General features: G+C 38.4%; 1 protein-coding gene across 1 annotated transcript in view; it reads right to left on the bottom strand.

Moving 5' to 3' along the window:
• ELP3 (elongator acetyltransferase complex subunit 3) overlaps positions 1–26,738 on the bottom strand; it is a 109,529-nt gene that overhangs the window by 35,172 nt on the left and 47,619 nt on the right. Inside the window, exons 9-10 of the mRNA XM_082637065.1 lie at positions 25,402–25,528; positions 16,482–16,675 (exon numbers count right to left, since the gene is read on the bottom strand). Of these exons, the coding sequence (XP_082493191.1) occupies positions 16,482–16,675; positions 25,402–25,528 (321 nt within the window). The remainder of the gene's footprint in view (positions 1–16,481; positions 16,676–25,401; positions 25,529–26,738) is intronic.

Genomic DNA, 26,738 nt, shown 5'->3' with positions numbered 1-26,738 from the left:
ATCACTCAAAAAAGTATCAAAAGCCAATTGTTTAGCATTAAAAACTATACGCAATAAATCTGTCAGGCTCTGGAAGCAACTATAAAGCACTGATAAGCCAAAATTCTTTAAGAGAAAGACATACCAGGGAGTTCAAAGTGAGGGCAACATAAAAAACATATTTTAGAGTGATTAGTTAATAGATATGGTTTACTTATACTTTCTAGTAAAATAAACTTTCTATCTTTGGAACTATAATTTCTTAAAATCAAATTCATCTTAAATTAGTAAGCAGATGAAACCGAAAGAAGGCTAGTGAACTAAAAAGTATAGTTTATTTTAGCAAGAAATGTACAAACAACTGTTTTAAATATTTTACTATTTCATATTATATAAGTCAAAGTTAGTCTTCCAAATGTCCCTTTTAACCCTGAAATATTTTATAAATCACTCACAAATACATATGTATAGTTTCACAACAGAGTAAAATTTTGAACACTGTTATACGTCATATGAAATTAATCTGATAAAACCAATGGCAACCACTGTTTGCGATAGGGACAAAGTAAAGGGACAAATCAGGCACTTAAATAGTTAATCCCACTAGGGGATTGTAAGTAAAGAAAAAAGTATGGGAGACCCCTGTAAGTTAATGGTCATTCAAGAAAGCAGGTTTGCTTAACCACAAAGCCAAGCAGGCCTGCTTAGCAACAAAACCCATGCATGAGACAAGCCCCAAAACAATCAAAACAATGGTGACATGAGACCCACATCCTGCCCAGTGAACTCAGTAAGTTAATGATCCCTAGGACATGCTCTCTGCACACATAAAAAACAGTACTTTATGGAAAGGTGACATTTCAAAGTGAAAGACCTGAAATAATTTTTCCATAGTGCCATGACAGTCCTAGCTTGACCATGTAGGGACAAGAAAACTCCCCTGCCCAATATGGAGGAGGAGCTGATGATGGAAGTGTGATGTCTACTCAAGAATGAGGCAGAAGGTGGTCTTTTCACCCTCCCCACTTTTCCTTTGATTACAAAACTGTAGCCGACTAAGTTCTCAGGGCGCGGCACCTTCTTCTTGCCCAGCCGCTTGGAAGCTTCACAAGCATCCTATTCTAATAAATCACTGCTTATCTATCACTTTGACTCTCGCTGAATTCTTTCTGTGCTGAGACATAAAAGACCGGGCTCCTTGGAGCCCCCCTGAAACGACACTTATCGGTTTCGGCAGTACCCATCACGTGAGATACATTTGATTCTTGTTATTCATGGCAGTGAAGTCCTATAATGTGCCATGAACACTGAATTAGCAAACACGGAAGCACTGCTCCTACGGAAAATGCAGGGTTAGGTTCCTGTGAGCCTTTAGTCCATTTTCTCCAACTGATCAACACGTAACCTTGTTTTATGTGTGTTTCCAGCTAAAAACACTTTATTTAACGCAGAATTGATTCGGTGACATTGCACTTGTGGCTAATAGCACTATAATTCATGCTGCAACGAAGCTTATCTAACATATTCATTTTCTTTGTAAGACACATCACAGCCTTCTCGTACTCAGGAACACTAGAGAGATGGCACCTCGGCACTACATGTGGGGGCTATTTTAAACAGCAAAATCAACAAAAAGCATAAAAGTGTGAAAAATGTGTTATTAAACGGACCGTGAAAGGACACTTGCTACAGTATGAGAGCTGCAACAGGTACACTGCATCATGCCAACAACCTGTTCCTCACCAACCCTCCAACTACCAGTCTAGCATCCACCGATGACTCCTTCTGTATCACTGTCCCTGTAACAGACATCAGTGGTGATTATCTATTTCTACCATCCCTTCTGCATTTATTAGTTGAACTTGTATATTAAGGAAGAATGTTCCCTTCTCTATTGATTCATTTATTTATAAACGCATACAGAGATTTCTATTTTATTCAGTGAGCTGTAATCTGGTATTAACAGTATTTATTTTGTTGCTTACATTAGATTTGGTCAGTGGGCATGCATTTAGGCTGGCTTTGGGGTCCTTTTGACATGTTCCCACCATTCTTTGAAGATTTCTTTACTTTCTGGAACAACATGATGTTCCAGGTTGATCTTATATGTTTGCTGCCCCAGTCCTAGAACTGGCCATTTATCCAAGCATCCCTGATTCCTTTTAGTGGAGGGTGGTATTTAGAAATCAAGATCTGAGCACTCACTGTACTCATTACTATTGAGGTATCATTGCCTCTAGACCCTTTCACTGTACACAATTAAGAAACTTATGTATGTCTATACATATGTGTATATATATTTATATTCATATATTCATATATATAAACATTATAACCGTTTCTACATATAAATTTAAGAAGCTGTGAAATCATGCTGGTAATTACAACTCTAATCCAGTGCCTCAGTGTTCTTTTCAGCCTCCTAACCTTCAATGTCTGGAAATCCCTTTGGACAGTGAGAAATCTGGCTCTCTTATCTTTAGTATACTTATTTGTTTGCTAAACCAAACAACTTATTTGCTCAATATAACCAATCTCCCAACTACTCTCGTTGCCACCTCTGCACTCACTACTCTTACTCTCCATGTCTTCAGATGCCAGGCATGCTGTGGTCAACACCTCTGTGGCACTGCCTGCGGAGGTGATGGGAAGGGGAGATGAAGGGAAAGGAAGATGGGCTCTACAAGTATTTTTAATAATGAACCAGTCCTTTTTTTTTTTTAAACATCTTTACTGGAGTATAATTGCTTTACAATGGTGTGTTAGTTTCTGCTTTATAACAAAGTGAATCAGTGATAAATATACATATATCTCCGTATCTCCTCCCTCTTGCGTCTCCCTCCCACCCTCCCTATCCCACCCCTCTAGGTGGTCACAAAGCACCAAGCTGATCTCCCTGTGCTATGCGGCTGTTTCCCACTAGCTGCCTATTTTACATTTGGTAGTACATGTAAGTCCATGCCACTCTCACTTCGTTCCAGCTTACCCTTCCCCCTCCCCATGTCCGCAAGTCCATTCTCTACGTCTGCGTCTTTATTCCTGTCCTGCCCCTAGGTTCTTCAGAATCATTTTTTTTAGACTCCATATATATGTGTTAGCATACAGTATTAATTTTTCTCTTTCTGACTTACTTCACTCTGTCCATCCACCTCATTACAAATAACTCACTTTCACTTCTTTTTATGGCTGTGTAATATTCCACTGTATATGTGTGCCACATCTTCTTTATTCATTCATCTGTCAGTGGACACTTAGGTTGCTTCCTAAGTGTAAATAGAGCTGCAATGAACGTTGTGGTACATGACTCTTTTCTGAATTATGGGTTTCTCTGGGTATATGCCCAGTAGTGGGATTGCTGGGTCGTATGGTAGTTCTATCTTTAGTTTTTTAAGGAACGTCCATACTGTTCTCCATAGTGGCTATACCAATTCACATTCCCACCAACAGTGCAAGAGGGTTCCCTTTTCTCCACACCCTCTCCAGCATTTATTGTTTCTAGATTTTTTGATGATGGCCACTCTGACTGGTGTGAGCTGATACCTCATTCTAGTTTTGATTTGCATTTCTCTAATGGTTAGTGATGTTGAGCATCCTTTCATATGTTTGTTGGCAATCTGTATATCTTTTTTGGAGAAATGTCTGTTTAGGTCTTCTGCCCATTTTTGGATTGGGTTGTTTGGTTTTTTGATATTGAGCTGCTTGTATATTTTGGAGAAGAATCCTCTGTCAGTTGCTTCATTTGCAAATATTTTCTTCCATTCTGAGGGTCGTCTTTTCATCTTGTTTATGGTTTCCTTTGCTGTGCAAAAGCTTTTAAGTGTCATTAGGTCCCATTTGTTTATCTTTGTTTTTATTTCCATTTCTCTAGGAGGTGGGTCAAAAAGGATCTTGCTGTGATTTATGTCATAATGTTCTGCCTATGTTTTCCTCTAAGAGTTTTACAGTGTCTGGCCTTACATGTAGGTCTTTAATCCATTTTGAGTTTATTTTTGTGTATGGTGTTAGGGAGTGTTCTAATTTCATTCTTTTACATGTAGCTGTCCAGTTTTCCCAGCACCACTTATTGAACAGGCTGTCTTTTCTCCATTGTATATTCTTGCCTCCTTTGTCACAGACACAGTGACCATATGTGCGTGGGTTTATCTCTGGGCTTTCTATCCTGTTCCATGGATCTATATTTCTTGTTTTTGTGCCAGTACCATACTGTCTTGCTTACTGTAGATTTGTAGTATAGTCTGAAGTCAGGTAGCCTGATTCCTCCAGCTCCGTTTTTCTTTCTCAAGATTCCTTTGGCTATTCAGGGTCTTTTGCGTTTCCATACAAATTGTAAAATTTTTTGTTCTAGTTCTGTGAAAAATGCCATTGGTAGCTTGACAGGGATTGCACTGAATCTGTAGATTGCTTTGGGTAGTAGAGTCATTTTCACAATGTTGATTCTTCCAATCCAAGAACATGGTATATTTCTCCATCTGTTTGTATCATCTTTAATTTCTTTCATCAGTGTCTTATAGTTTTCTGCATACAGGTCTTTTGTCTCCTTAGGTGGGTTTATTACTAGGTATTTTATTCTTTTTGTTGCAATGGTAAACGGGAGTGTTTTCTTAATTTCTCTTTCAGATTTTTTATCATTAGTGTACAGGAATGCAAGAGATTTCTGTGCATTAATTTTGTATCCTGCTACTTTACCAAATTCATTGATTAGCTCTAGTAGTTTTCTGGAGCATCTTTAGGGTTCTCTATGCATAGTATCATGTCATCTGCAAACAGTGACAGCTTTACTTCTTTTCCAATTTGGATTCCTTTTATTTCTTTTTCTTGATTGCTGTGGCTAAAACTTCCAAAACTATGTTGAACAATAGTGGTAAGAGTAGACAACCTTGTCTTGTTCCTGATCTTAGAGGAAATGGTTTCAGTTTTTCACCACTGAGAACTATGTTGGCTGTGGGTTTGTAATATACGGCCTTTATTATGTTGAGGTAAGTTCCTTCTATGCCTACTTTCTGGAGGGTTTTTATCATAAATTGGTGTTGAATTTTGTCAAAAGGTTTTTCTGCATCTGTTGAGATGATCATATGGTTTTTCTCCTTCAGTTTGTTAATATGGTTTATCACATTGATTGATTTGCATATATTGAAGAATCCTTGCATTCCTGGGATAAACCCCACTTGATCATGGTGTATGATCCTTTCAATGTCCTGTTGGATTCTGTTTGCTAGTATTTTGTTGAGGATTTTTGCATCTATGTTCATCAGTGATATTGGTCTGTAGTTTTCTTTCTTTGTGACATCTTTGTCTGGTTTTGGTATCAGGGTGATGGTGGCCTCGTAGAATGAGTTTCAGAGTGTTCCTCTCTCTGCTATATTTTGGAAGAGTTTGAGAAGGATAGATGTTAGCTCTTCTCTAAATGTTTGAAAGAATTTACCTGTGAAGCCATCTGGTCCTGGGCTTTTGTTTGTTGGAAGATTTTTAATCACAGTCTCAATTTCAGTGCTTGTGATCGGTCTGTTTATATTTTCCTCCTGGTTCAGTCTCGGAAGGTTGTGCTTTTCCAAGAATTTGTCCATTTCTTCCAGGTTGTCCATTTTATTGGCATATAGTTGCTTGTAATAATCTCTCATGATCTTTTGTATTTCTGCAGTGTCAGTTGTTACTTTTCCCTTTTCATTTCTAATTCTATTGATTTGAGTCTTCTCTCTTTTTTTCTTGAGTCTGGCTAATGGTTTGTCAATTTTGTTTATCTTCTCAAAGAACCAGCTTTTAGTTTTATTGATCTTTGCTATCATTTCCTTCATTTCTTTTTCACTTATTTCTGATCTTATCTTAATGATTTCTCTCCCTCTGCTAACTTTGGGTTTTTTTTGTTGTTCTTTCTCTAATTGCTTTAAGTGTAAGGTTAGGTTGTTTGAGATGTTTCTTGTTTTTTGAGGTAGGACTGTATTGCTATAAACTTCCCTCTTAGAACTGCTTTTGCTGCATCCCATAGGTTTTGGGTCCTCGTGTTTTCATTGTGATTTGTTTCTAGGTATTTCTGATTTCCTCAGTGATCTCTTGTGAACCGGTACTTTTAAAAGACACTAAAATTATCAATACAAGTAAACTCTCTAAGGTCTAGGTTTTATCATATTGTGTTGTTAAGCAGAACTATATGACAGAAAGACAGAATTACCAGCAGGGCTAGCTAATAATTTGTGGTGCCTAGTGCAAAAGAAGAACAGGGGGCCTCTTCTGGGAAATTATTAATGATTTCAAGACAGTGAGAGCAGAGCATTAGGCCAAGTTAAAGACCTATGAGACTACACAGGTCACATGTCCCTGAAGCTGGCACTGACTACCCCAAGGCACAAGTCAGTGTGGACCTGGTAACACGGGGCTTTATAATGATGCTGACAGTTCATAAATGTCCTTAAATTTATGTCTGTCACTACAAAATGCAATATGGCTTTAATGGTCTTTGGCAGTGAAATGCCTGGAGTGTACCAGACAGGAGTTTTCCTCATTAGGGAGTAGAAATGTGGCAATCTCCACTTTCAGTGATCAAGTTTTTTTCACTAAAAATGAAGAGAGAGAGTTCTATATATGTTGAGCATCTTCTATGTGCAAAGTAGTATACTAAGTAATTTGGAATATATAAATAGACACTGTTACAGACTCCTAGGAGTTCAAAACCCAGGTAAGATTACTAACCATGTGTACCTGCTACATCCATCTGGGTAGGACTTAAAATTATTTTTAGATTTTTCAATTTGTTTCACTTTCTTGGCTTGAAGAGATATTACATTCAAGAATATTCACTTTTCTATTTCACAGGTAACATTTCAAGCTTAGAGGCACTAATATTTGCAATTTGCTCATCAAAAGCCTTTCAAAATGCTGTCTAGAGCTTTTTTGGTCTGAAGTTTCTCACACTTCAGAAGCATCTTTTGGCTGCAAATTGGTATTCTATTCTAATGCTTCACAGTGATTTAAAAAAATCACATCAAGGCAGACAGCTGTTAAACAGCCTGTGGGCACCAGCAGTTTAATGTGGCTCCATCATGTGCCTGGACAGAATTTAACATTTAATCACTGACTGCACCCTTCAGGGCTGCAATACAGAATCATCTATTGGGATGCTACTTCATAAAAACACCCGGTAAAATGGTATTGACTCAACTGTCATAAAATTTAAAGTGTAAATTAATTAAGAAAAAAGGGGGGTGGGGAAAATGGCCAATTAAAAAAATATCAGGTAATCTAATAGTAAATTATAGTGTTTTTTAAAAAAAAAGACAAGTGTAAAACATTGTGTTTTTGCTTGAAATATCTTCCCTCCCACTTTCCTTCCTTTGTTCCTTCCTTCTGATACCTGTCTAGAAAATAATTCCTAAAATCTTCTCCTCCATGTATAAGTTTAGATTAGCTAGTCAACACTAAGCAAGTTGCTTGTAATTAGTAGAAGCTGTCACTAGGTGAACCAACATAGAGAAAGCCAGATTTTCTAAAGGCACAGAACAAAAAGACACACATGATTTTCCTTTACTATGATTTAAAACAAAAATAAACTATAATTATTAAAATCACCTGGACTAAACACCCTAAGAGGAGGCTTTTTCCTTTGCCAATGGCTTCTTTCCAGTAAGACATAACCAACTGCTTCCAAATTAAGAGTGAGGGTACTTAACTGCACTTCTAGACCACTATCAGTTTTCTACATTTTCAGAATCGTTCTAAAAGTTTAAAACAAGCTAGAAGAAACACTGCGATTCTCTTTTCCCAACTCAAAAGGTTTCTCAGCCCCTGAACACTGTCTAAACACTCAGCCTTCTCTTGTACACATCTGTATGTAAACCTTGAGTTACCCATTAACACTTTCCTTAGCACTTCTTTTTCAACATTTTACCATCGAGCCCTCAATACAAGTTTCTTTCTAGAAGTCTAGATATACCAAGTTCTAGCTATATTTGAATATAACTTTAAAAACATCAGTAAATGGAGCATAAAGTTTTTATGCAGAGATATGAAGCTGTTTTACCAGAACACAGCTACCAAATTGTTATTAAGTGTTAAGTGTACTATGTGAACAAGGACAGCTCTCCAGAGAGCTGCAATGGGGTCATGACAGGAGAACTGGGAATGGGGAGGTGTCTTTAATCAGCCTCATGTCCGTTCTCCATAATATCATGCCTTTCTCCTTGTACACCCTTTTGGTTGTATAATATACATATTCTTAATTCTTCCTGTCATGACCCCTTTACAGTTTTCCTATAGAGATTATATTTGCTGCTCCTGTTTTCTCGAAGTCCTTATTTTTTCAGTTGGTGGTAAGCCAGGATAATGTCCCATAGTGGTATTTCATAAAGCCTATAAAATTAAGCTTTTAATGTTATAGCAATGTCTTTGTTGCTTTTGACTTGCTGGTTACAGCAGTAAGAAATTTAAAGCTAAAAATGAATGGGGAGAATTCAAATTCTTCATCTGATTGCCCGTGTGATCTATGCCTTGTTACTCTTGGTAGGAAAACTATGGTGTCTATATGGCTGTGAAATTTCTATCTATTCTGTGATATCCGTTGACTTGCTCTGCTACTGGGAAGTAGTGTCTTCACTGTCCTCTGGTTGCCCCAGTGAGTTAAATGCAAATGCTATTTTCTTTTGTTGTTATTAGTATTACTTATTGCATCTTTGTTTCTATTGTATTAAGTTTTTTAAAGAATCTTGACGTCACAGAAAAATTCCCAAGTGTGGTACAAATAACTATATTCCTGAAGCATAATATTTGAAAGTAAATTGGCAACAAGATGTCCCAATACCCCCAGAATACTCTAAGTATTTCCTACAACAAGGATATTCTCTTGCGTAACAGTAATACAACCATCAAAAGCAGGAAACTAACATTGGCACTTTACTCTTGTCTAATCCTAGACTCCATCCCAGCTTCCTGTGAGCCTCTGGTCACAGCATTTCCATCAGCTGATCAACACATGACCTTGTTTTATGTGTACTTCTGTTTAAGGTGTCTCTCTCTCTCTCAATAAACAGGCAGATGATTCATTATCATGAAACTTATGGCTCATAGCTCATGTCTGAATGAAGCTAATCTAACACATGCCTTTTCTCCGTAAGGCACAGCATAGCCTTCCTGCACTCAGGAACACTACACACAACACTTCAGTACTATGCTTAGAGGCCATTTTAAACAGTGAAATCACCAACAAACAGCACAAAACTGCAAAAATCGTGGCCATTAAACAGACTGTGAAAAGGACATGTGCACACACCATTGTATTTATCATCTGTTACATTTACAATTATTTCTATCTCTACCAATATGTTGAAAACCACAAGTTCACACCAGTATCTCCTATTCCCAAACACCATGGGGTACATTCTAATTTTCTCCTTTTCATATTTGTCATTCCCTTTTCAGATAACAGAAAACCCAGCTCCCATTATCCTTAATATTATCTACTTACTAGATCCACCCCTTGCAAGTTACTGACCCTTTGTTGCTATCCTCATCTCCACACCCCTCAGACACATCCTCCTCGCCCTGCTGAGCTCTGACATCTGGTGCCAGGTCAGCCCTCAGTGAGAACGCCTTCCTCACACATCTGGGCTGCAGCAGCCTGAGCCACACCACCACCTCCTCCCCGAGAACACCCTTCTCCCCGTGCTCTGGGCCCTGCGGCTCCCTATGTCCCTCGTGTGGATGCCTGCGTTGCTCAGTACCTCCTAATGTCTTTTGGACTGAATTGTTGCAGAAAGGTGGAAGAGAAGAGGAAGGATAATGCAAATGATTTTGATGGCTGATTTTCTAGTCACTATATCCTTAGTATTTTTACCTGTATTTTAAAAAACAGAGATCATTAAGCAATTTAGGTCCCTAAGTTGGGCCAATAATTTAAAAAATTTGAGAAATAAATACACTGTGCCAGAAATGTGGTGTAAATATCCTTTGACCTTTAAGGAAATCCATTATTTTATATCCTTGATAATTTTCATTACTTGATAGTTCTGCTTTATGTTATTAGTAGCACAGTCGTTATGCTCAGTGGAATACTAGTCACAGCAGCTGACTGGACATGCACTTATCGATCCCCATTTGGCCTTCTACTGGTAATACTGGAATCCAGGCAGTTTTTGGCAGGGTGGTGGAAATGTGCCTTAACGACCAGGAAGTACAGGAATGGCTTTGTCAGGATTGTAGGTAAATAGGTAACTTTACAGCTTCTAAATTTTTTCTTCAGTGTTATGCTTCTATTAAAAAAAAAAAAAAAGGGCAGAAACTTCTTTCTCTGGAGTCACTGCCTGGGTTCTCCACCCCATCTGAGGTCTGAGCACCATGCCACATCAGAGCTGCCGTGTGGATGAAAGGCTCTCGGTGCTGCAGCCAGGAGTCAGTGCTGTGCCTCTGAGGTGGGAGAGCCAACTTCAGGACACTGGTCCACAAGAGACCTCCCAGCTCCACATAATATCAAACGGTGAAAATCTCCCAGAGGTCTCCATTTCAACACCACCACCCAGCTTCACTCAACGACCAGCAAGCTACAATGCTGGACACCCTATGCCAAACAACTAGCAAGACAGGAACACAACCCCACCCATTAGCAGAGAGGCTGCAGAAAATCATAGTAAGTCCACAGACACCCCAAAACACACCACCAGACGTGGACCTGCCCACCAGAAAGACAAGATCCAGCCACATCCACCAGAACACAGGCACTAGTCCCCTCCACCAGGAAGGCTACAGAACCCACTGAACCAACCTTAGCCATTGGGAACAGACACCAAAAACAACGGGAACTACGAACCTGCAGCCTGCAAAAAGGAGACCCCAAACACAGTAAGATAAGCAAAATGAGAAGACAGAAAAACACACAGCAGATGAAGGAGCAAGATAAAAACCCACCAGACCTAACAAATGAAGAGGAAATAGGCAGTCTACCTGAAAAAGAATGCAGAATAATGATAGTAAAGATGACCCAAAATCTTGGAAATAGAATAGACAAAATGCAAGAAACATTTAACAAGGACCTAGAAGAACTAAAGATGAATCAAGCAATGATGAACAACACAATAAATGAAATTAAAAATACTCTAGAAGGGATCAATAGCAGAATAACTGAGGCAGAAGAACGGATAAGTGATGTGGAAGATAAAATAGTGGAAATAATTACTGCAGAGCAGAATAAAGAAAAAAGAATGAAATGAGGACAGTCTCAGAGACCTCTGGGACAACATTAAATGCACCAACATTCAAATTATAGGGTTTCCAGAAGAAGAAGAGAAAAAGAAAGGGACTGAGAAAATATTTGAAGAGATTATAGTTGAAAACTTCCCTAATATGGGAAAGGAAATAGTTAATCAAGTCCAGGAGGCACAGAGAGTCCCATACAGGATAAATCCAAGGAGAAATACGCCAAGACACATATTAATCAAACTGTCAAAAATTAAATACAAAGAAAACATATTAAAAGCAGCAAGGGAAAAACAACAGATAACGCACAAGGGAATCCCCATAAGGTTAACAGCTGATCTTTCAGCAGAAACACTGCAAGCCAGAAGGGACTGGCAGGATATATTTAAAGTGATGAAGGAGAAAAACCTGCAACCAAGATTACTATACCCAGCAAGGATATCATTTAGATTTGATGGAGAAATCAAAACCTTTACAGACAAGCAAAAGCTGAAAGAGTTCAGCACCACCAAACCAGCTTTACAACAAATGCTAAAGGAACTTCTCTAGGCAAGGAACACAAGAGAAGGAAAAGACCTACAATAACGAACCCAAAACAATTAAGAAAATGGGAATAGGAACATACATATCGATAATTACCTTAAACGTAAATGGACTAAATGCTCCCACCAAAAGACACAGATTGGCTGAATGGATACAAAAACAAGACCCATATATATGCTGTCTACAAGAGACCCACTTCAGACCTAGAGACACATACAGACTGAAAGTAAGGGGATGGAAAAAGATATTCCAGGCAAATGGAAACCAAAAGAAAGCTGGAGTAGCAATTCTCATATCAGACAAAATAGACTTTAAAATAAAGACTGTTAGAAGAGACAAAGAAAAACACTACATAATGATCAAGGGACTGATCCAAGAAGACATAACAATTGTAAATATTTATGCACCAAACATAGGAGCACCTCAATACATAAGGCAAATACTAACAGCCATAAAAGGGGAAATCCACAGTAACACATTCATAGTAGGGGACTTTAACACCCCACTTTCACCAATGGACAGATCATCCAAAATGAAAATAAATTAGGAAACACAAGCTTTAAATGATACATTAAACAAGATGGACTTAGTTGATATTTATAGGACATTCCATCCAAAAACAACAGAATACACATTTTTCTCAAGTGCTCATGGAACATTCTCCAGGATAGATCATATCTTGGGTCACAAGTCAAGCCTTGGTAAATTTAAGAAAATTGAAATTGTATCAAGTATCTTTTCCGACCACAACACTATGAGACTAGATATCAATTACAGGAAAAGATCCGTAAAAAATACAAACACGTGGAGGTTAAACAATACACTACTTAATAACGAAGTGATCACTGAAGAAATCAAAGAGGAAATAAAAAAATACCTAGAAACAAATGACACTGGAGACACGACGACCCAAAACCTATGGGATGCAGCAAAAGCAGTTCTAAGAGGGAAATTTATAGCATTACAATCCTATCTTAAGAAACAGGAAACATCTTGAATAAACAACCTAACCTTGCACCTAAAGCAATTAGAGAAAGAAGAACAAAAAAACTCCAAAGTTAGCAGAAGGAAAGAAATCATAAAAATCAGATCAGAAATAAATGAAAAAGAAATGAAGGAAATGATAGCAAAGATCAATAAAACTAAAAGCTGGTTCTTTGAGAAGATAAACAAAATTGATAAACCATTAGCCAGACTCATCAAGAAAAAAAGGGAGAAGACTCAAATCAACAGAATTAGAAAAGAAAAAGGAGAAGTAACAACTGACACTGCAGAAATACAAAAGATCATGAGAGATTACTTCAAGCAACTCTATGCCAATAAAATGGACAACCTGGAAGAAATGGACAAATTCTTAGAAATGCACAACCTGCCAAGACTGAATCAGGAAGAAACAGAAAATACGAACAGACCAATCACAAGCACTGAAATTGAAACTGTGATAAAAAATCTTCCAACAAACAAAAGCCAAGGACCAGATGGCTTCACAGGCGAATTCTATCAAACATTTAGAAGAGCTAACACCTATCCTTCTCAAACTCTTCCAAATATAGCAGAGGGAGGAACACTCCCAAACTCATTCTACGAGGCCACCATCACCTTGATACCAAAACCAGACAAGGATGTCACAAAGAAAGAAAACTACAGGCCAGTATCACTGATGAACATAGATGCAAAAATCCTCAACAAAATACTAGCAAACAGAATCCAACAGCACATTAAAAGGATCATACACCATGATCAAGTGGGGTTTATTCCAGGAATGCAAGGATGCTTCAATATATGCAAATCAATCAATGTGATACACCATATTAACAAATTGAAGGAGAAAAACCATATGATCATCTCAATCGATGCAGAGAAAGCTTTCGACAAAATTCAACACCCATTTATGATAAAAACCCTGCAGAAAGTAGGCATAGAGGGAACTTTCCTCAACATAATAAAGGCCATATATGACAAACCCACAGCCAAAATTGTCCTCAATGGTGAAAAACTGAAACCATTTCCACTAAGATCAGGAACAAGACAAGGTTGCCCACTCTCACCACTCTTATTCAACATAGTTTTGGAAGTTTTAGCCACAGCAATCAAAGAAAAGGAAATAAAAGGAATCCAAATTGGAAAAGAAGTAAAGCTGTCACTGTTTGCAGATGACATGATACTATACATAGAGAATCCTAAAGATGCTACCAGAAAACTACTAGAGCTAATCAATGAATTTGGTAAAGTAGCAGGATACAAATTTAATGCACAGAAATCTCTGGCATTCCTGTACACTAATGATGAAAAATCTGAAAGTGAAATCAAGAAAAGACTCCCATTTACCATTGCAACAAAAAGAATAAAATATCTAGGAATAAACCTACCTAAGGAGACAAAAGACCTGTATGCAGAAAATTATAAGACACTGATGAAAGAAATTAAAGATGATACAAACAGATGGAGAGATATACCATGTTCTTGGATTGGAAGAATCAACATTGTGAAAATGACTCTACTACCCAAAGCAATCTACAGATTCAATGCAATCCCTATTAAGTTACCCCTGGCATTTTTCACAGAACTAGAACAAAAAATTTTACAATTTGTATGGAAACACAAAAGACCCCCAAGAGCCAAAGCAATCTTGAGAACGAAAAACGGAGCTGGAGGAATCAGGCTCCCTGACTTCAGACTATACTACAAAGCTACAGTAATCAAGACAGTATGGTACTGGCACAAAAACAGAAAGATAGACCAATGGAACAAGATAGAAAGCCCAGAGATAAACCCACGCACATATGGTCACCTTATCTTTGATAAAGGAGGCAGGAATGTACAGTGGGGAAAGGACAGCCTCTTCAATAAGTGGTGCTGGGAAAACTGGACAGGGACATGTAAAAGTATGAGATTAGATCACTCCCTAACACCATACACAAAAATAAGCTCAAAATGGATTAAAGACTTAAATGTAAGGCCAGAAACTATCAAACTCTTAGAGGAAAACATAGGTAGAACATTATGACATAAATCACAACAAGATCCTTTTTGACCCACCTCCTAGAGAAATGGAAATAAAAACAAAGATAAACAAATGGGACCTAATAAAACTTCAAAGCTTTTGCACAGCAAAGGAAACCATAAACAAGACCAAAAGACAACCCTCAGAATGGGAGAAAATATTTGCCAATGAAGCAACTGACAAAGGATTAATCTCCAAAATTTATAAGCAGCTTATGCAGCTCAATAACAAAAAAACAACAACCCAATCCAAAAATGGGCAGAAGACCTAAATAGACATTTCTCCAAAGAAGATATACAGACTGCCAACAAACACATGAAAGAATGCTCAACATCATTAATCATTAGAGAAATGCAAATCAAAACTAGAATGAGGTATCAGCTCACACCAGTCAGAATGGCCATCATCAAAAAATCTAGAAACAATAAATGCTGGAGATGGTGTGGAGAAAAGGGAACCCTCTTGCACTGCTGGTGGGAATGTGAATTGGTACCACCACTATGGAGAAAAGTATGGAGGTTCCTTAAAAAACTACAAATAGAACTACCATATGACCCAGCAATCCCACTACTGGGCATATACCCTGAGAAAACCATAATTCAAAAAGAGTCATGTACCAAAATGTTCACTGCAGCTCTATTTACAATAGCCCAGAGATGGAACAACCTAAGTGTCCATCATCGGATGAATGGATAAAGATGTGGCACATATATACAATGGAATATTACTCAGCCATAAAAAGAAACGAAATTGAGCTATTTGTAATGAGGTGGATATACCTAGAGTCTGTCATACAGAGTGAAGTAAGTCAGAAAGAGAAAGACAAATACCATATGCTAACACATATATATGGAATTTAAGAAAAAAAAGTCATGAAGAACCTGGGGGTAAGACAGGAATAAAGACACAGACCTACTAGAGAATGGACTTGAGGATATGGGGAGGGGGAAGGGTAAGCTGTGACAAAGCGAGAAAGAGGCATGGACATATATACACTACCAAACGTAAGGTAGATAGCTAGTGGGAAGCAGCCGCATAGCACAGGGAGATCAGCTCAGTGCTTTGTGACAGCCTGGAGGGGTGGGATAGGGAGGGGGGAGGGAGGGAGACGCAAGAGGGAAGAGATATGGGAACGTATGTATATGTATAACTGATTCACTTTGTTATAAAGCAGAAACTAACACACCATTGTAAAGCAATCATACTCCAATAAAGATGTAAAAAAAAAAAAAAAAAAAAGACCACGACTGTAAATGAGATCTCAGTTTCTCCTAGAAAAGTATTTAAGATGATTTCCTTCACACTATCAGGAATATGTCACTCTTTCTCCACATTTACATTAATGCCAGTAAAGAATGCTTGTTGCTACTCTTTCTTTTTTCTTCAGAGGCTCTAGAACAGGGATAACAGACACATGGCTCCACGTCCTCCTCCCACACTCACTAGAGTATCTGGGTTGGAGCAGATCTGAAAAAGGAAACGCTGATGTAGATCACAAGCTCCTGGAACCAAACACCATGCCCACTTCCCATCATCCTCCATGTCCTGGCTCGCGAATGGAGAGATGAACATATAAATAAACGTGATACTGGCAAAGAGGCTTGGACGTGCTGTCCTATCATTTCCATCCTCTCTATCTACAGACAGCATTCTAGGTGTCCCATTTTTAATTTTAAAAAATTCAAACCCATCAATTTGCAGTAAGACTCTTCTCATTAGAAACTGTTAACAGATAAGACTGGTCACTGATGATTTCTGGCATAAAAGATTAACACGTTACCTCTGCACTCGGTACACTCGAGTCCACGGAGGCACGAGGGCAAGGATCCGGGCCACCAATTCAATCAGGTCACTGGGAGAGTAACTCTTGTATCTTCCCGATTTCCACAGCTCATAAAGCCCAGTTCCACGAATCACCAGGGTAGGGTAGAGTTTCAAACCATCAGGACGAAAAGCAGGGTTCTCAAAAAACTCCTGTGAATAGAGAAAATGACTCCTCCATCAGTTATATGGAGATTACCCATAGTGAAGTTTCAATCTGGGGCTGGCTTCTCTCACATACCTATGTGGTCCTTAGACTAATTTTCCTTCCCATCAAGCGAGGGAAGGTAGAACAGAAACTCATTGTTTTTACAGCCTCAGTGGAGCAGAACATGTGTGTGCTGGGTGACCAAGCCCTTGCCAAACAACCCAACCCCGGTCCACTGCTGTGGTGTCATTGCATGCCACCCTCCCCACCTTGCTTTTCTGTCTTTGCAAAGGCAATTTCCTCTGCCTGGAAATTTCATCAGTTTTTCTTCCTCTAGCTAAACTTCAGGTCTCAGCTTGAATGCCAATTCTTCACAGAGGTCTTCCTGACCTTCAAATACAAGTCGCTTCACTTAAAAATGTTTTTTGGAAGTCTGTATTCTTGCCTTCCTAGCAGCATCATACTGACAATTTATCTGATGCTTGCCTTCACCTCCAGACTATAGCCTCCTTTAATAATGGAATATATTTAATTGTTTAAACTTTTAAAAGTTGTGACATAGATCATCATCTGGGCTGCAAAACCTAAACTGTCTACTATATGGCTCTTTGCAGAAAAAGTATGCCGACCCCTGGATATGACTATTTTGTCCTCAGGCCAACTGGCGCCATTCCTAACCCGGGATACACACAGTCCATTTGTTATCTGGACACTGAGGGATACATCTAATTCATCTACTTTGACATAGTAATTTTCTGCACTGTATCATCCCAGCTGGCTGCCTTATTTCTTTACTTGGGATGTAGCAAGGAGACATCAGGCATTCTCCTTTCTATGGCTTTGCACTGCTAATGTGCTCTTATCTTGATTTCGCTTGACATGTGATAGAGGAATGAAGGTGGACTCATACAGCTCCCTCTCACCCCGACCCTGGCGTTAGTATTTAAATGGCCAGCAGTACTGTATCTTGTGAATTGTGAAAATGCTTTTTTATCTTGTGCTGTTATTCTTACAGAGCTTTCCATTGTTTAACTTGGTTTTCAAAGAAATATATAACTATAGAGTTTTCGATCTCTCTCATTGATTTCTGTCACAGTCTTAAATGCTGTAATCTTTGTGCACCATTTGCTCTTAGGGCTCTTCTTCTGTAATTGCGTGTAATTTTCCCTGTAACATTTATATATTAAAGATTCATGAGGTCTTTCTTTAATATTCTATAGCCATCCATAAAGAGTATGTATGCAAGTCAATTTCTACCTAGTCTGCATCTATATCGGAACATAGGATTTCAGTAAAGTACTTCTGGTTACTCGTGTAATAAATTTAGGGGACATATGGGCTGATATAATCCTTTCATAAGAATGATGATAGATGGAATTGGTGCTGGACTTCCGGTTAAACATGGAGAATTAAAATATGTGTTTCTTTCCTTTCCTTCCAAAATCACACTGAAATAAGAGGAAATAATTTTTTTAAAAAGCATAAACCCAGAAGAACAAAGAGAACATCAGAGGAGACAGGAGGGGGAATAAGTGATAGCAATAAATTTTTGGAAGACAGAAAATGGATGGAAGATTGGTAAATGACTTTGCAAATGAAGAAAACTGTAAACAAACTATCTGCAAAGGGGGATACAGATGAAAGGTCAGCTCAGTCACACCAGAGTCCCAGGAACGAGCATGGATCAGAAATAGCAGTAATGACAGTTCTTCAGAATATAGTTATGATTCAGACGATGTGAATATTATACCAACAAAAAGACAAAAACCTTAGTGATTGATTCTGATATGGAAAGTGAAAATGAAACTCACGATGCTGGAGAATGCTCCTTTGCTTCTACAGAAGAGTGGACTGAAGACAACATTTCATGAAATTTAGAAGACTTTACAGGTGTGTCAGGTGTAACTATTGAATGTAATAACCCACAAAGTGTTAGTGAAGTAACAGAATTAATTTTGATCGGCCGAAATAAAAATCTCCGGCCGCAGGCATTAATTTCTGCAAAAATCCCCTGGTCAATAATGAGTTAAAAAAAAAAAAAAAGGAGGGAAAATGATTTCACAGAATTCTGTAAGTGTGAAGGTATTAGAATAGAGACATTTTGGGGCATGTAAAAGGCTTACTTCCCATGATGAATCCTTTCTTAGAAAGCTGCTGGAGGGCTTCCCTGGTGGCGCAGTGGTTGAGAGTCCACCTGCCGATGCAGGAGACACGGGTTCGTGCCCCGGTCTGGGAAGATCCCACATACCGCGGAGTGGCTGGGCCCGTGAGCCATGGCCGCTGAGCCTGCGTGTCCAGAGCCTGTGCTCCGCGACGGGAGAGGCCACAACAGTGAGAGGCCCGCGTACAGCAAAAAAAAAAAGAAAGCTGCTGGAGAATGTGTTTTAGTAAAGTAAAGGAATAAACCAATAAAAAGGATTAACTTGGTTTCTCAAAAACAAAGGATCCGATCCTAGAGAGCGGAGAAGAGGAGGCCTAAGGAAGACCTCTGTGAACTAGGCACAGAGAACTGCCAGGCCAGTCTGGACCTGGAAGATTAGACCTCCAGGACTTATGTCTCCAGCCTAAAAAAGGAACTTACAGAGTATCTGATAGGGTCGGCCACTGAGAGGGGGCTTTAACACTGAATGGGCACACTTGAACGTTACAGATACTCAGAGAACTAATAAGCAAATAAAGAAATAAGACAATTCTACTGTTAACTCTAGGAAAAACAAAAAGTTATTTAAGAAAAGAAAGTAACTATAGTATATTACTTGGGTCCATGCAAATAATAATAATTCATGTAAAAACTGTAATGAAAACATTGACTACTCACATAACTAAAACAGTGGCCTAATAATATTGGGGGAATGGGAGTTCAAAGAATTAACTCTTTAACTATTGTATTGATAACAGTAAGACAAGAGAATCTCTCTACTGATAGTCAGGAAACAGGAATCCAAGCACAGAAGAAGGAAACACAGTGGTAAATACTGGGACCCCCCACCTGGCCTGGCCACAACAGTTGAAAGTGGCGGAGGACTACTGTGTTTTGATATGACCCCTTTAGAACTTACTGGATTTTCAAACACGTTAATAATAATTTTATTAATTAATACCTTTTATACTATAAAGATAAAAATCAATTGAATAAACATCATTCTGGTGGCAATGTGGATGATACATTACAAGGGAACATGGCTGGTGGCCGTGGGACTTAGCTAAGAAGCTGTCGACCTGTGCAGCGAGCTGACAAAAGCATGAACTGAAGTTGTGGCAGTGGGGATGAAGAGGAGGCGACAGCCCTCAAAAATATCAGAGGGAGTAATTGACAGGACTTCCTGTTAGATTAGACCCACGGTAGAGGGAACAGCGAGAGCAGCAGCAGTGATGTACTGAGCACTCGCTATGTGCCAGGCACTCTTCTAAGCATGCTGCATGCATTACCTCTGCCCACCTTCACAACAGCCTCATTCGGAGATGAGGAAACTGAGGAACAAAGCAGTCCGTTTGCTACCAAGTGGCGGGTGGGGCCAGGATTCAAACTAGGCCCAGTCTGGCTCCACATAGTCTCTCTTTCCTTCTGAATGACTGAATATCTAGCTTGGGAGGGTATGTGGATGATGGAACACCAATATCACAGGAAACAGAAGATGAGGAGACCACTGGGGGAATGAAGTAGGTCCATATTGGACACGTTAAGTACAAGACATCTGGTACTAGCTGAAGAGTATTCAGCAATTGGACTTAAGAGCTAAGGCTTAAGGCTGGAGAGAAAATGAGATTCATTGAAGTGTAAGTGGTAAGGTTAGAGCAACAGAAGAAAGACAAGCCTACAGACGAGAACAAAAGACAGAAGCCACATTTAAGTGGTGGGAAGAAAAAGAAGATCTAGTGGAAAAGAAATAGTCCTAGAGGTTAAAAAGGGAACCAGGGGACAGCAGAGTCACAAAAGCCAGGGAGGTGAGAATTTAAAACTGGAGAGTCTTTAAAAATAACAGGTGCTAAGATTGGATAAAATGTCAGCTAAGAAGTATCCTTTGGATTTGGAGATTAGCAAGTACTTTACAATGTTTGAGAGAATAGTTTCAGAGGCGGGGGGGAGTGTGTGTGTGTGTTGGCGGGCAGCAGAGAGTGAGCAGAAGCCAAGCTGCAGTGGATTTGGACGAAGCAGGGACACTGAAGCGTCTGTAAATGACATGGGGGCACTCAAGGGAAAGGAAGGCAGGTTACTGCTGTTTTTCTTTGTAGGCCTTACAGTACAATTTGACTTTTAAAATTGTGCATGTATTCCTTTGATACAAATAAAAAATAACTGAAAACGGAGAGTTTTGTTTCTGTAAGATCCAACCCGACCAGGATTTCAACATCATTCAGGTCATGCATAGTCATTCATCATAAAACAGACTTTCCTTGGCCTAAGAAAGGAAACACAGAAAGGTGCAATAGAAAGGGTGCCTTCCTAAGAGCCTGTTTCTACCTAAGACTCACCATGGCCTTTAACAGTTACTTAACCGCGTCAGGTCTTGTTTCCTTATCTGAGGAAGCTGCAACAGGTGGTCTTTACTAATATAATTCTACACTACCTGTATTCTATGACATTACCTTAAGTATTGAGCCTTTACATTAAGAAAACCAAGCAAATGAAGAAGTAACAACAAACACCTCTAACCATACCTGCCAAACTGTAACTTGATCACACTGGCTTTTGGGAAAAACAGCTCAGTGGGGAAAAAAAAGAACTTCTGAGTGTCCAAAGGGTGGGCAAACATTAATGGACTTTGAAAGATTTCGCATTACTGACAAGAGGTTCTGGAGATAAATTTTTCCTCAAGAGAAACTGACACTCTCTAAGCATTTTCAGCAACCTGAGCTTGGATATCCAGGAGCAGTCTAATTTTAAAGGAATAAAATACAAAAACAGCTAAAGGTTATTTTGAGTAGTAAATGATATATCATTTTGGAGACCTGAGGACAGATGCAAAGGCTGAAGTTAATGCTTGGAGGATAAATTCCTAAGATGTTAAACATTCTCCATCACAACCAGGACTTTCAGCTTTATAAGAAAAAAGAAAACTTCATTTCAAAAAATAAATCTCAGTTACTGAAAAATATAAGCAAATGCTATTTATCACAAACAGCTATGAGCTCTGTACTGACCACTAGATAAGAGTGTGAATCTGCAATGAACAGACGCAAATGACCAACTCCACTCTTAGCGACCCAGAACTGACCTAAGCAACAAGATGTGAGAGCAAAGCCAATTTATAACTAACGCATGCAGGCACATAGCTGGGTAGAGGCTTTATGGATCCGTGCCAGGCAAGGCTAGCTTGTCCTCTACAGATATAACATTTTTTAGACTTCTACGATTATACAAGTAGACCCTTTACTTGGCAACCCTTCCTATGGATAAAACACATTAAGGGAACTCTATCTGTGGGTTGCCAATAATGTGACAATAAAATAAAGTAGGGAAAAAAGAAGTTTTTAAAGTGTAAAATATACTGCCTACTAATTCAGGAAAAGTTGTGAATTCCAAATAGGCCCAAACAAGATTTCTTAAACAAAAACTAGTTTAAAAAAATTTTAGTAAACCTTTTATTGAAATATATCTTAGTATAAAAAAGTACACAAATCATAAGTGTACACCTTGATAGATTTTTACAAATCATGTAGCCAGCACCTAGACACTCAAATCAAGAAAAGGCACCTTATCCAAACCTCAGAAGCCTACCACATGCCTGTTTCCAGCTACAATTCCACCCAAAGCTTCTGAACCTCACATTAATAGGATTGTATGTTAGGTAGTCTTTTGGATCTGGTTTCCTTTGCTCAATATTATGCTGAATAGAATCAGCCACATTGTTGCATGAAGTCATAATTAATTTACTCTTATTGTTTTATGTATTTCATTGTTTGACTACACCACAACTTACAATATTTATGTATTTGACTTTAATGGACACTTGGGTTGTTTCCAACCTGATGATACTACACTCAGTAATTTGTGACTGTGTCTTGGTAGATATGTGTGTGCATTTCTGTTGGGTAAATGTGAAGGAGTAGAATTGCTGGGTCATGGAGTATGCCTACGTTCACTTTTAGCAGATACTGTCAAACAGTTTTCTAACATGATGTACTATATTCCCACTGGCAGTAAATGAGAGTTCCAGTTGCTCCATACTCTTACCAACACTTGATATTGTCTTTTTTCATTTTAGCTATTCTTAGCTATTCTGATGAGTATACAGTAGCCAAGCACTGTAGTTTTAAATTTCATTTCTTTGAAGATAAATGACTTTGAGAACTTTTAAATAGTTTTACTGAATATTTGAATATCCTATCTGTGAAGTGTTTGTTCAAGTTTTTTTTTTCCCATGCTCCTATTAGGTGGTCTGTCTTTTTTTTAATTGATTTGTAAAAATATTTAAGACAATCTATAGATTAATTTTTCAGAGAATTTTTCTCTAGAGAGAAATCAGATTTCTCATTTTAGCTCTATTTTGTTACTCATTTGCTGGGATGCAGTTAGAAAAGGCATATGGTCTGCTCATATTCCCTGTAGGTTTCTTTGAAAAGATTATAAACAAGTAGATAAATCCATTTACATGAAGGGCTGTCTTTGCAATATTATTTATGAACTATTCTTTATTTTGAAGATACTAAGAAAATGAATTTTAAGACTCAGCTATTTGCTATTACTTGACATATTTTTTCCAAGAGCACATAAAGTTATGAATTCTGGTTATACCACTGGCCCACCTAGGAGCTGTGCTAAAGAAAAGTGTGTTTCAGGTGTCTTTTAGGCTTGAAGTCTGAGTACCTGGCTAGTACTACTGAGGGGAAGATATTAGACTCAAAATCTATTACATAGTCAATATGGGGGAATTAATAACATCTGTGAACATCTGTGAATTAATGCTGTCTTATAAAATAGGCTTTTATTTGTAATTCATTGGCTTAGAAATAATAAAAATAAACTTTTTAAAAGGAAAGAATTATTAACTTCACAAATAAGCCATGATGAATTCTATTGTTCTAATAAACAGAGCAAAATAAAAGCATTTTTGTGGATGAAATAACTTGATAAATATTTTCATTCTCTTCTCTAAAAGGATATCCTTAAGCCACTTTCCCTATTTGAGAATCTGAAGGAAAAGAGTTTTGAGCAATCTCATTTCCCAAGGCAAGGCTAACATGAATCAAGCTAACATGTGATAGAGTAAAAACAAACAAACAAAGAAACAAATAAACCCCAGAGTTAGGTATTAAAATTCAAAGAACAGAAAGGCTAGAGGAAAACAGAATATTTTCTTTCACTGTTTAATGAAATGCTGTACGAGAAAGGCAGTTCTAAGTTTAGAAGTATCTTAAGAAATCATCACTAAGAAAATAAGTAAGTAAATAAGATAGATTTGACAACAGAAACAAAAGGTCAAGGATAGGTTGGGGAAAATATTTTTAACAAATATAAAAGACAATCCATAATGTTATTACCTAGAAAGTCCATATAATTAATATTAGAAATATTCATATCCAACAGAGTAATTGGTCAGAGGACAAAAACACACAATTCCAAAAAGATGAAAGAATTATACTTACTAAATACAAACCTAAAAAATGCATTACTTATAATTACAAAATACAAGTTGAAATGGCACTTTTATCCGTCAAATTAATGAAGATAAAATATTGTATGTGTGTGTGTGTATATATATATGTATGTATGTATGTAGAAAATACATAAATAGGAGAGAATATTTTGGGAAAAAGATAACCCTGCTGAAATGAGTGTAAGTTGTTACAACCCTGGGAAAAGCAACTAAGTGGTGAGATTCTTAAAGTATTTATACCTTCACCTGATAATTCTACTCCAGGGAATTTGTCCTAAAGAAATAACCCTAAATACTACAAAAAGTTACAGGCATAAAATTTGTTGATGTGCAGTCTATTTACAATATCAAAAACTGATAATATCTTCAATTAAAAAAACTGGAAGTGGTTAAGCAAAGTATGGCATATTTGTTCAATGGAAATTAAGTGGATATTTAAATATGTTAACCTTTTAACAGAGACCAGGCTGTAACAGGAATAAATGCTTGCTATAATGTTAAGTGAAAAAGCTATTAAAATAATTACCTATCATATATGTAAGTATAAGTATATCTTTGTGTATCTATGTATCACCCACCTCATCCCCTAAAAAATCCTAAGTATAAAAAAATCCTGGGGGGCTTCCCTGGTGGCGCAGTGGTTGGGAGTCTGCCTGCTAATGCAGGGGACACAGGTTCGAGCCCTGGTCTGGGAGGATCCCACATGCCGCGGAGCAACTAGGCCCGTGAGCCACAACTACTGAGCCTGCGAGTCTGAAGCCTGTGCTCCGCCACAGGAGAGGCTGCGATAGTGAGAGGCCCACGCACCGCGATGAAGAGTGGCCCCCGCTTGCCACAACTAGAGAAAGCCCTCGCACAGGAACGAAAACCCAACACAGCAAAAAATAAATTAATTAATTAATAAACTCCTACCCCCAACATCTTAAAAAAAAAATCCTGGGAGTATATTGACATGTTAGGGTTTTATTTGGTGTCGGGGCTGTGAGTGACTCCTCTTTCTCCACTGTGTCATAATGAGGATGTCTTGCTTTAATAATGGGAAAAAAATCACAGTAAATAATCAGAAAGAGCAGAGAGGGTAGAAGCAGCATGCAGAGGCATTCTCAAGTAGCTCGGTTTAAGGTAACACTTACTATAAACTGTTCAGTGTCTCTCTCTAGTCCCACATTTGGCAGATCGGGCATCATATGAGCCACAACTTTGAAACCAGAATCTTTGGCCAGGTGAAAGGACTCACATACCGCCTTCACAGTGTGGCCCCTGAGGAAGAAAATTCACTACCTGTTACACAAATAAATGGGCAGCAAGGTGAGTACAAGGAATAGAGGGAAAACAATTTCCGAGACAGGTAACAGTTAGCTCTATAATGAAGAATATGGTTGGGGAAAAAGAAATCTTAGAAAGTCATTTTTACATCTCCACCTCTGAGAAGGCCTGGAAAAAAAATAATTTTACTTCTGAGATATTTCTCAGAAATTCCCTTATGCACTTACTCAAAGTTCTGACAGTAAGTGACTGAGGTCACAGGAGTTAATATACACTAAAATTATTTGATTTAGCATCATTGGCCAAAATAAGCTTGCTAATGTAAATATCTAGGTTAAAAACAAGAATAATGAGCTCAAAACCATGCAGGAGCAGCATCTTGTTATGCTCTTTCCTTTAAAAATCTTTTAACAAATAATTTCATTTGGAGAAAGAAAGTGGTGGGGGAAGACAGACAGAGAGACAGAGAGAGAGACAGAGAGAGACAGAGAGAGACAGAGAGAGAGAGAGAGAGAGAGAGAGAGAGAGGGAGAGAGAGGGAGAGAGAGGGAGAGAGAGGGGGGAGAGAGGGGGAGGGGGGGAGAGAGAGAGAGAGAGAGAGAGGAGAGGGGGGAGAGGGGGGGAGAGAGAGAGAGAGGAGAGAGAGAGAGAGAGAGAGAGAGAGAGAGAGAGAGAGAGAGAGACCTCTATACACAAAGTAGATTTAACTCTGGTGGGTTGGAGGGCCCTAAAAAAAAAGTAAGAAGAGCGAATGATTTAGTGACAAGGCAGAATCATTTGGGGCCAGCTGTATAAATCATCTTAACATTCTAGTGCCACATTCAAGTAAGAAGCAAGCCCTAATAATAGTTTGGGGCTACTAAAGACCGAAAGCCCTGTGTCAATCCTTTCACCACCTAGCCATTCCTATTCACCACCAAAGAATCCTACAAACCATGGACTCCTTCCCACTCTCTGAAGGTTCCCATCCATTTCCATGGCTTCCATCTCTAATCTCTTTTTGCTCATGACTTCTCAATCTATATGACCCGGCCAGGCATCTCTTCTGACACCACGCCCAAATATCCAATACTCTAATGCTGCACTGTACAATATTAGAGTCACGAGGCACACGTGGTTATTCAAGTTTATCTTTAAATTAATTCAGACGAAAAATTCAACTCCTCGGTTGTGCTATCACAGTGGACAGTGCGGGTACAGACCA

The sequence above is a fragment of the Mesoplodon mirus genome (genome assembly GCF_964341445.2).
Source record: "Mesoplodon mirus genome assembly, chromosome: 1".
NCBI classification, from domain to species: Eukaryota; Metazoa; Chordata; class Mammalia; order Artiodactyla; family Ziphiidae; genus Mesoplodon; species Mesoplodon mirus.
The sequence above is the reverse complement of the archived record's forward strand: the minus strand, read 5'-3'. Positions and strand labels throughout refer to the sequence as shown.